The sequence below is a fragment of the Prionailurus bengalensis genome, chromosome C1, assembly GCF_016509475.1.
Source record: "Prionailurus bengalensis isolate Pbe53 chromosome C1, Fcat_Pben_1.1_paternal_pri, whole genome shotgun sequence".
Taxonomy (NCBI): Eukaryota; Metazoa; Chordata; class Mammalia; order Carnivora; family Felidae; genus Prionailurus; species Prionailurus bengalensis.
This window is the reverse complement of record NC_057345.1, coordinates 118,946,389-118,958,693: the sequence shown is the minus strand read 5'-3', so window position 1 is coordinate 118,958,693 and position 12,305 is coordinate 118,946,389. Positions and strand designations below refer to the sequence as shown.

Genomic DNA, 12,305 nt, shown 5'->3' with positions numbered 1-12,305 from the left:
AGCGTTCCAAAGGAAAGGAAAGCTTAATGATGCTATTTTGATTATTCATTCATTCAATGAATATTTATTGAGCACCTTCTATGTTCCAAGTCCTGTTTATAGACACTGTGGATACAGCACTGAGTAAAGCAGGTAAAAAAAAACCCAACCCTCATGACGCTTGTATTCTGGTGGGCAAGACAGACTATAAACAAATAATTGAGTATATCAGAATACATAGTAGGTATTCCATGGAAGTAAAGTTTACAGTAATAGGCAAATAGAATAACAATCACCTGTGGAAGGGTTTTATTAGCTGGGAGGCTCATGAGGGAGCCTTCTTGGATTTTGAAAATATGTATCTTTGTGTTGGTTACACAGACATATATATATATGTATGTGTAGGTATATATGTAAAATTTTGAGTTGCGCATGTAAGATTTGTACATTTTATTTATTTTTTAAATGTTAACGTTATTTTAGAGAGAGAGAGCGTGAGCAGGGAGAGGGGCAGAGGGAGTGAGAGAGAGAATCCTAATCAGTTTCCATGCTCAGCTCAGACCCCAACACAGGGCTCTATTGCATGACCCTGGGATCATGACCTGAGTGGAAATCAAGAGCCAGATTCTCAACCAACTGTGCCACCCACATGCCCCTATACATTTTAATATATGTACATTATACTTAATTTTTCTTTAACTAAATACATAACATATCAGATAGTAATAGATGCTGTGGAGGAAAATTACTTGAGAAAGGGGAGTGAGACCAACAAAGTGTGGTATGAGGGAAGGCCTCACTGAGACTATCAACAGATTTGAAGGTGTTATGCAGATACGTATCTAGGGGAGAGGAGACATCAATGGAAACCATGAAATAGGTTGCTTGGAAGTTCAGGGAACAGCAGAGAGAGCATTATGGCTGGTGCAGTATAAGGTAGGAAAGAAGAGTATTGATTAGTTTAAGGTGGACTAAGGTTTTATAAGACATTTTAAACACTACAACTTTTAATTCTAAGCAAGACCAGTAGACAGTTTGAGGAGATAAAAGTCTTGGTGTGATTTACATTTTGAAAAGATAACAATGGCTGCCATTTGAGAGTATTCTATAAGGCACTAAGAGACCAGCTAGACTCTTACCATGATCAAGGTGAGAAATAATGGTGGTTGTAGCAGTTGGGTGGTGAAAAGTAATCAGATTCTGTATATATTTTGAATATGCAAGTGACAGTATTTACTGATGTATTGGCTATAGGATGTGAGAGAAAAAGGATTCAGGAATGATTCCAAAGTTTTTGGTCTGAACAGCTAGACAGATGATGTAACTATTCAGAAAGATGGGAAAGACCAGGGAGAAGAGGTTGGAAGGGTGGGTCAAGAATTAGTCTCACAACAGTCAAATTTTAGAAAACTTTATACACATCCACACGAAGGAGGGTAGGCAATTCAGTGTATAGGACTGAGTTCAGAAGAGAGGTCTGGACTAAAGACAGACATTGGGAATTGTCAGCTCATAGTTAATATACAAAGCCATGAAATGAGAGCACTCGGAGAAATCTAGTAAATACTGAAGAGAAAGGTCTTCAGAGCTGGAACACTTCAGAGGTTAGAGAGATGAAGAAGAACCAGGAGGAAGCAACCATATAGATAGAAAGCCTGTCTTTCAGACACGTGTGTGTCTTTGAAGAGAAACAAATTACGAGTGTTTAACTATGTCAGATGAGAACTCTATTAGACATGTGGAAGTCATCAGTGACCTTGTAAGAACAGTTTGGGGGTATTTTGATGGCCTAGGCTGATTATAGAGTATACAAGAAGGAATACGAGGACAGTAATTTTGAGAGGTTTTTGCCATACAGGACACAAGTAATAATAATAGCACCTAAATAGCATTTACTAAGTGTCCAACACCTTCTTAAGACTTTATGTATATTAATCTCATTTAATCCTTACAGTATCCCAGTGAGGTAGGAGTATTATCATTTCTTCACAGATGAGGAAAGTGAGACACAGAGATACTAAGTAATTTAGCCATACGATGTCTATTTCTATATTGAAGAACCAATTTATAGCTTCTTCTAAAACACTGTTTTTAACTTACATGCATTTGAAAACTTTTTGACAGATTGGTTAGAATAATCAAATAATTTAAAAATGTAATCTCTTGAAACAGAGAAAAGAGTTTCTTCCGTCAGAGTGGAGCAGTATATATGACTTCATCTGTGTCCCCCTAGAGTATTCAGATCACCCAGCGACTTTCCATAATTCTGCTGTGTGCTTTCACTCATCACATCTTGTCTAGACATAGCTTGTGTGTGTGTGTGTGGTGTATCAGACATCTTTATGAAAGGATCAGTAGATAACTACCTGTGTTCATTTTCACTGAATAATTTGAGTTTGCCTACACTATTGAGCCTACGTAAGGCACACAAACTTTTGTTTTTGAATCAGTGAATGTATATTATGCCTAACTACATTAAAAACATATAAACATAAACATTTTAATCATATATGGGGAAAACATAAAGCTAAAGGTTAAAAGAGAACATAATTTCAACATACGTTACAGAAAATTTTAATATCCATATTTTATTCATAATATTCTTATTTTGTATTCATATTTCATATTCTGAGGATTAATTTTTTATGGACATGTAATTAGAAATATAGGAAAAAGATGAGCATTTAACAGGAGAAATACAAATGATTGATATTATGAAAAATTGCTTGCTTTTTCTAATCCTCTAAAATAGAATCCCGAGGGGCGCCTGGCTGGCTCAGTAGAACATGTGGCTCTTGGTATTGAGGTCATGAGTTTGAACCCCACATTTGCTGTAGAGGTTACTAATAAAAATGATAAATAAACTTTAAAAAAATCCCAGGGTGCCTGGGTGGCGCAGTCGGTTGAGCGTCCGACTTCAGCCAGGTCACGATCTCGTGGTCCGTGAGTTCGAGCCCCGCGTCGGGCTCTGGGCTGATGGCTCAGAGCCTGGAGCCTGTTTCCGATTCTGTGTCTCCCTCTCTCTCTGCCCCTCCCCCGTTCATGCTCTGTCTCTCTCTGTCCCAAAAATAAATAAATGTTGAAAAAAAAAAATTAAAAAAAAAAGAGAAAAAAAAAAGAAAAAAAAATCTAAAAAAATAAAATATAACCATGAAAATAACAAGGAGAAACCAATTTCATAAGATTTGCAAAAATTCAAAGGATTAAAAATATCCATTATTGGTAAGGGTATGCAAAGTGGACATTTTGAAACATTGCTGAAGTATAACTTGTTATAACCCTTTTGGAGTGCAGATATTCATATAATCTTCAATCATTTCCATTTCTCAGATTCTATCCTGTAGAATATTTATATAAGTGTTTTAAATAGTGTGTTCAAGAATTTTTATTACAGCACTATTTGTAATAAAAAATTAGAAACACTAAATGAACAGAAATGGTTAAGAAATTGTGATAAATCCATGCTTTGGAATAATATGCAGCAGTAAATAATTTACAGAATAAGATATCATATTTTTTGTTGATTAAAGAAATTGTGTAGTTATATAAAATATATATTTATATTTTTTATAAACATAAAATATTAATAGTGGCTATCCCTGGGGAATGAGGCAGAGAAGGTGAGGGATGCTGTTTGACTTCCTGGTATTTCTATATTTGTTTGAAATATTTTAATAATTACAAATAATTAAAATTATTTTCATAGCTACCCTACACCACTTAAAATTAATGTTTCCCCCACCCATAATATAAAATTTTAGTGGGATTGAGTTACTTTACTCTTAACCTGTGACAATAGACAGGCTAGAACATTAGATAGTCTTAGCTGTGCAGTTTGTGTTTAGAACAGTATTCTCCAAAGGAAAGGAGGGAAGACCACTACAGGTTATGGAATAATGATAGGTTGAGGTATGGGTCAAAAATATTAGAATATTCATATTCATCCTAAATCTCAACCATTTACATTGTTATTTTTTAGCCTGTTACAAAACAGATACACAACTGTGTACTGTATTTCAGGGAACATCGGCAGCTGCCCCCAAGTCAAGAAGTAGATGTTAGCCATCCATTCCAGAAACCTTCTTTGTGCCCTGTCACGATAATAGCCCCTTCCTACATTGTATTTTTTTATGGTTTTATCGCCCAAGTGTGCCTTCATAGATACTACAACTTGGCCTTGCTGTTTATTTTAACTAGATCACTTTAAATCTCTGTTAATCTCTGTTAAAATTTTCATGTTAAAGAACTGGGCCGTTTCACCTTTAATTTGTCATGGTCTGGACTGGACTGATCACATATTAATGGTGTAACTCAACGTGTTCTGCTTTCTGTGTATTACTTGCAGATTGGCAGCTTGATTAAGGGGCATGTTCAGAGTAAGGATTGATCCCTTTTTTGTGTGATTTTATCAGGAGGCACATAATGTCTGGTTTTCACTTCTGTTTTTAATGTTAGTAGCCATTGATGTTCAGTGCCTGGATCCGTTAATTCACTGGAGGCTGCACTTAATTCTTAAGTCGTATCTTAAGTCTTTTGTTTTTATTTATTTACTGGGATAATTTTTTTTTAATGTTTATTTTTTGAGAGAGAAAGAGCATGAGCAAGGGAGAGAGAGAAGGAGACACAGAATTTGAAGCAGGCTCCAGGCTCAGGGCTGTCAGCACAGACGCTGACAGAGGACTCGAACTCACGAGCCATGAGATCATGACCTGAGCCAAAGTTGGATGCTTAGCCAACTAAGCCACCCATTATGGGTAATTACATAAATTACACATGTGGCTTGTACTGTATTTCTGTTGGACAGCTCTGGTCTTGCAGCTGTCTCCAGAAGAACTCCCTGAAATGCAAGAAATGTTCTAGACCTGTGCACACTAATCAAAAAGTGGTTAGTGTGATTGAGGAAGTGAAGTTTTAATCTTATGTCAGTTTAATGAATTTCCATTTAAATAGTTGCATGCGTTTAGTGACTACTCTTTTGGACATGCATGTCAGGTGGGCTGGGATCTGGTTAGAGGGGGGTCTGGAGTTCTGTCCCTGGGTGAGAAACTTGTTCATGTGGGCTAATGAATTTTCACAGAGAAGATGGACTCAAGGGGTGCCTGGGTGGCTTAGGCAGTTAAGCACCAGACTTAACCTCAGGTCATGATCTCCTGGTTCCTGGGTTCAAGCCCCGAGTTGGAATCTCAGCTGACAGCTCAGAGCCTGGAGCCTGCTTTGGATTCTGTGTCTCCCTCTCTCTGCCCCTCCCCCACTCACGCTCTGTCTCAAAAATGAATAAACATTAAAAAAATTTTTTTTGATTAAAAATGCACAAAATCTTAAAAAAATATGAACTTGATCTAGACTTTGATTCATTAGAGAAACACGAAGAAGGCGTGAGAACCGCCTTAAAGAAATATGTAATTATGGGTACACAAAACATCACAGAACTGGCTTGATGAGAAACAGTTTTTTCTAGTTAGAAGGGAGAGATAAAGTGGGATGGGATGGTTGTTTAAAGGCCTACAGTGCCAAGCTAAACAGTTAAGACCTCTTCCTACTGGTGATAGAGATCCATTCCTTTAACATTTAACAAATGAGTACAGTTGAGCCTTGTACAGTGCAGGGGTTAGGGGCACCAACCTTTATCCCCCCAGTACAGTCCGAAATCTTCATGTAATTTCTGATTCCCCCAAAACTTTACTAATCGACACTGTTGACCCAAAGCCTTACTGATAACATAGTTGATTAACATGTATTTTTTATGTTATATGTATTATATACTACTACATTCTTACAATAAAGTAAACTAGAGAAAAGAAAATGTTACTAAGAAAATCATCGGGAAGAAAAAATACATTTACAGGACTCTACTGTATTGATCAGTGTACATCATCTATATACAAGATGAATGGTCTGTCAGTACCTACATCAATATTGTCTTCTATTATACAAAACACTGTAGATATTAAATGTATTACTAACACTAGACATCAAAAACGAAAAGTTAATGTGAAAAAGAAATACATATTTATTTACAGGAGTAACGATTCATACATTGATAATGGAGAAGCAGCGGTATGAATGCTATGTACCAATGAATGAATCATTATAAAATATTTATGGCCTACAATATTGCACTCATAGTCCTGATACAATATCGGAAGCATTGTTAATTTTTTTTAAAAACGACTTACCGATGATGGTAGGCTAGTTATACAGTTTCTCCAATTAGGAGACAAAGAGGCATACTGCACAGTAATGTAATTCTTTGAAAGCAGAATTATAAAACACTAAGCAAACTAACACATTATTAATTTTATATTAAATATCACAGACCTCATTCCTGTATAAGGATAGGCTATCCACTTCCATATGAGTCTTGCACATGATGTTCTCCAGGCGAATACTTAGACATTGCTGATGATAATGGCACAGAAATGTTTCATACAGTTTCTCCCATATGGTCAGATTTCTGCACAAAGATACCCACACACATTCACAACAGATAAGTTTATAAGCCGAATAGCATGATGATTATTTGCAGTTCGTAGAGTGGTAGATTGTCATAAGGTCTTCATCCTCGTCTTCACAGTGAGTTGGCTGTGGAGGAAGAAGAAATGGGGTTGGTCTTACTATCTGAGAGGTGAGCAGAGGTGTAAGAAGTGGGGAAGGTGGAAGTGGGCAGGAGAGGTAGGCACACTCGGTGTAACTTTATGGAAATGCATTCTAATTTCTACCAGGCTTTTTTGCTCTTTAACTTCTCTAATAAAATTTCTGTACGGTTACCAGTTCCTCCAATGTCTGCTTTAGTTGCAGTGCTCCTATCGTAGAAGGGCCCACGTTGCAAAAGAAAAGTCAAAAGCAGTCTTCAATAGTTAACTCTGCTGCTAGGTTGTCCAATGTCAGTTCATTGCTTCACTGCTTCTTCCACTTCTTCCTCATCATCTAGCACTAATTTTGGGAGCACTCACCTCTATCAAGTCACCTTGTTAATCCTGTGGTGCGGTGCTCTTGAGTTTCTTGATAGGTCTGTATCATGAAACCTTTGACCCTGCATCTTTAATCCGTCTCATGATTTTCTTGGCTGGCTCTGTCATAAGTCCTGTAAAGTTATCTGGACACAGTTTTCTCCCCCAGGAATTTATTGTTTCGAGTTTGATGGCTTTCATGGCCTTTTCTGTAATAACAATGACATCCTCAAGATCCTTCCAAACTTGCATGATGTTTTCTTTATCAGGGCTCCTTCCTGTACCGTGGACATAGACCTTTCCATAGAGACTGTATGCAGTGAGCCTTTAAGGACCTTAAGGACCCCCCTGATCTGGAGGCTGAATTAGAGATACTGTGTTTGGGGGCAAGCAGAATATTTTGACATTGTTGCTGTTGAACTCATGGGGTTCTGGATGGCCAGGGGCATTGTCCAGTATCAAAAGAACTTCAAAAGGTAGTCCCTTACAGGCAAAGTACTTCTGGAATTCAAGGAGAAAACATTAATGGAACCAATCCAGAAAAAGAGTTGTCATTGTCCAGGCCTTCTTGTAAAACCAAAAGACTGGCAGATGGTGTTCATTTTTTCCCTTCAGAGGTGGAGCGTTAGCAGTTTGGGATAAGCAGTTTTGATCATAAACTCAACTGCGTTTGCACAAAGCAGAGGTGACCTAGCCTTTCCTGCTTTAAATCCACAGACTTGCTTCTTTGCCTTACTAGTAAATGTCCTTTATAGCATTTTCTTTCCCCGGATGCAGCCCTTTTACCTGCATTGAAAACATGTTCAGGCAGATACCCTTTCTCCTCAGTGATTTTCTGAATGGCACCTGGGAACGTGTCTCCTGACTCCTCAGCAGAGACGCTTTTCCTGTTTTCTTGTCATTTTTAAAGCCAAACTTCTTTCTAAAATTATCAGACCATCCTTTTCTGGCATTAAATCCTTCAGGTTTAGATCCTACACCTTCTTTTTGCTTTACGTTGTCATATAATGACTTTGCTTTTTCTCACATCATATTAGAGTTTATAGATAGAGACATACCTTTCTTATAGCGGTCCATTACCCACAAAAAAGCTACATTTTCAATATGAGATGAAAAGGTACATTTTGCACCAAGTACCAGGTTGTTGTGCATGCTAGTATAGTTGCAGCAATGGCTTCATGAATTTCCTTTTCCTTTTTTACAATGGTACTCATGCTGGATTCATTTATCTTGAAACAGCAGGCAGCCACAATTGCAGACCTCAGTCTATTAAGCAATTCAGCTTTTTTCTTATAATGTCATGATTTTCTTTGCTGGAAGTGTTCCCAAGAAGCAAGTAGCACTTTTTATGGGTCCCATGATGTTACTGGAAGTTTATGGTATTACACTAAACACGTTGAAAAATAAGCAAGAGCTGTGAGAAATCACTTTTGCTGCTAGATGGAGTTTATTGGAGAGACCAAACCGCACATGCAGAGATGGTTAGTATCACACCATATTTTAAGCCGATGCTTGGCAACACCTGAGCTTACCGCGACAGCAACAGGAGGTGACTATGAAATTATTACAGTGATACAGTATGTACTACAGGAAATGTTATGCAGTTATGATTTCATACAAATGTTTACATTTCTCTTGACTGTGAATGATGCCTTGTATGGTCTGTAAGTGTGCAGAAGTTTTGATACATCCTAACTTTTTATAATATATTTGTGTGTATTGGGGCACCTGGGTAGCTCAATTGCTTAAGTATCTGACTTGGTTTTGGCTCAAGTCATGATCTTGAGATTGAGCCTCACGTTGGGCTCTGCACTGACAGTGCAGAGCCTGCTTGGGATTCTCTCTCTCCGACCCCTTCCCCACATGTGTTTGTTCTCTCTCTCTCTCTCTCTCTCTCTCTCTCTCTCTCTCTCTGTCTTAAATAAATAAATAAACTTAAAATGCATATATGTGTGTGTGTATATATATATATATATATATATATATATAATTGTGTTATTTTATGGTAATAAACAATAAAACAGAGTAGGATCTACATTTATTTTATGCAGTCATGGCATACCTAACTTAAAAAAAAAATTTTTTTTATATTTCTAGGCCACAGGATTTGTCTGCAAGTTTTTTGAAATTGTTGCAAATCTATAAAATTTTACAAATCTATATTGAAAAAAAGTCTGCATATAAGTGGACCCACACAGTTCAAACCTGTGTTGTTCATGGGTTAACTCTACAAGACACTTTTCTACACACCTAAGAACCCAATAGTGGAAAAAACAAAGGCCCTATGCTTTGCTACTTGGGTTCTACTGAAGAAGAGTAAAAAATAAATAGATTAAATAACATAATTTATAGCATAATATAGGTAGTAGTAAGTGGTAAAAAGAAACACAAAGATATTTTAAAATAAGGTGGTCTTCATGCATTTTCCTGTACATCGGAATTAGTAGCATTTGTGTCCATTAAGGACATAACACTTCTTTTTTTTTTTTTTTTTTTTTTTTTTTTTTGCTCACTTCTGGCATCACCTTGGGAATTGCCATTTCATATCTAGATAGCTATAATTTAAGAACTTGAGTTCCTAGAGAGCCTGAACATGTTTTGCTTTTTTGTTTTTAAACATGTTTTTCTGCCAACATAGCAGCTTGATTGATTTATCTATGTGTTGAGTTTGGTATATCTCTTTAATGTATTGGTTCTTCTCTAGTGCTTGGTGATCATTGGTTGTGTACTTCCTTTTGCATTTGTGATTCTTAGTCCACTTGCTTGTCGGCGTTCTCTTTGTTATGGCCTGCTTTAGGTGATGGTGGAGGAGAGAAGGAAAATATTGCCGCAAAACACATGCCTATAGTTTGCCTTTCTCAGTTTGAGGTTCTCCATCCATTCTGAGGATTGCTCTAATTTCTGTCCCCATTATCCACACTTGGTGTTTTAGATAAGCTGCACATACTTCCTTGTCCCATAATTCAGTCCAGACAGGGCAGGATTCTAGAGTTGGTAGGAGCTAATTACCTTAGCTGTTCTCTACCTGATCATCCTGACAGTAATTTGAGGGCTCCCTTTATTTCCTTCATCTGCTGGCTGTGAAATTGTATCTGTTGACTATACCTTCTTTCTGCCTCCATACAGAACTTTCTCTTCTGTGTTTAATTCAAGCTGTGGTCTTCTATAATTTTTTTCTCTCCTAAAATCTGATTTTATCCTCTTTATGTCTTTGCAAATTTCTCAAAATGTCTGCTCTGTTGATTATGTACGTTCAAGCGGATTGTTTTGATGTATCTTCTGTGGTATGAGAGTGGGAGCAGAAGGAGCAGTAGGAACATATAGTACGTCTGCCATCTTGGCCCAAACTTCTAATTGATATTTTTTAAAAAATGATTTAAGAAACCTAACACTGTACAATAATGCTGGTTATTGCTAAATAAGTTGGTCATACAGTACCCAGTGTTGTGTTACTTTGGCCATTGGTATTTATTTTCCTGTCACAGAAGTTAGTAAGTTTTTTTATTTAATTAGAAGTTATTGAAACTACATTTTAAAGGATTTTTTTTTCTAGGGGCACAATTATAAAATTTTGATTATAATTTCATTAATTAGTTCTGTCTTCTGAGTATATGAATGGTAGGGGGTAAAGCATTGTTGCTAAATGCTAAAAGCATTAGCTTGCCTATAGGATGTTTCAAGTCAACTAGCAACATTATTTCAAGGTTGATTCGCATCTGAGAAATTAATTCAACATTTTCTCAGTAGTACAGATTAGCTATTCAAGTTGGATGAGTTGTCATGAAAACCCTTCCTTTCCTCAAAGCACAGTTCAAATTTTCTTCTCCATAGTCATTCAAATTCTCCAACAGTTGTTCCCTACTCTACTGCCATGATTTTTTTGTAGTATTACATTAGTTATAGGATTTATCATTATATTGGAAATCTTGTTTTTTTATAGGTTGCACTTCACTAAACTCTGAATTCTTCCATATTTTCTTTAATTTTGCAATTCTGACACTGTATTTACACAGCAATTAGGTTAGAATAACTTAGAAATGAAAGAATAGATCCTACTTCATCGTTCTACAGGGTGAGAAGGCCTTTGATTCCCTGTCTCAGAGAGTCAATTCCAGTTATACACTGTGGGGAATCCTGAGATCATTTTTACTGTAGATAATGAATTTTAATATTCTAACATTTAAGTTTGATTGAAGTATGTTCTTTATCCTCGTGAGGTAAAAATTACTGTGTGGGTTTGTAAATATTATGCAATTATGTGCTGCCTTCAAATATGTTACATTGTGTTTAAAAACTCCTTATCCCATTTTTAAAATATATATTTTACAAGAAAAGTCCAATATTTTAGATTTGTCATTTTCTTTTTTTGAAGGATCAAAGTAACAATGAAATTATGATTGGAGTGATGTCAGGAGGAATTCTGATTTATAAGAACAGGGTACGAATGAATACCTTTCCATGGTAAGAACTTCCATCAATATTTTTGCTTTTACCATTATATTACCAAATATAATAATTCGTATTAAAGAAAGTGGTTGTTGAAGTATATTAATGTTGTCATGCATCTTATCCCACCTGAAATCTACTAGAGACTACCAAAATAATTAAATTGTTTATTTTAAAACTTGCTTAATCCAGACAAGTCAATATTTATAAAGAATACTACTTCATGAATTTTTCTCTTGGAGAATCTCTTAAATTTGTCCTATAGTATAGTAGCTAATACTGTCATGTTTACTCTGTGTCTTGCACCATGCTGATTGCCTTATTATTTTTTCATTTTTTTTAAGTTTTTCAAAAAAATTTTTAATGTTTTATTTATCTTCTTTTTTTTGAGAGAGAGACAAACAAGAGCATGAGTTGGGGAGGGGCAGAGAGAGAGACACACACAGGATCTGAAGCAGTCTCCAGGCTCTGAGCTGTCAGCACAGAGCCCGATGCAGGGCTCAAACTCGTGAATGGCAAGGTTATGACCTGAGCCCATGTTGGACTCTCAACCAACTGAGCCACCCAGACCCCCATTAGAAGTTTTATTTTTAAGTAATTTCTACACCCAGCGTGGGACTCAGACTCACAAACCCGAAATCAAGAGTTGCATGTTCTAATGACTGAGCCAGCCAGGCACCCACTCCATGATTGCTTCACGTTACAGTATTTCCTCTAAGTGCATTAAGTGAGGTCCCATTTTATCGGTTGGAGCATGGGTGTGGTTGCTGCATCTATGATCTGCTATTACGTGGTTTAAATTGGTGCTAGGAAAGTATGGTGGCTCCATGGGGTTTAAAACTCCTGTTTCTTCAGTTTTACTGCTCTGCTGTCCTTAGCATGTTGTCCTCATTGTCCAGGATGACTCACCCTCTGTATCCCAGAACGAGG

At 36.7% G+C, this 12,305-nt stretch overlaps 1 protein-coding gene across 1 annotated transcript in view; it reads left to right on the top strand.

Annotated features, from left to right (window-relative positions):
• PTPN4 (protein tyrosine phosphatase non-receptor type 4) overlaps positions 1 to 12,305 on the top strand; it is a 226,616-nt gene that overhangs the window by 125,263 nt on the left and 89,048 nt on the right. Inside the window, 1 exon segment of the mRNA XM_043576571.1 lies at positions 11,302 to 11,390. Coding sequence (XP_043432506.1) covers positions 11,302 to 11,390 — 89 coding nt within the window.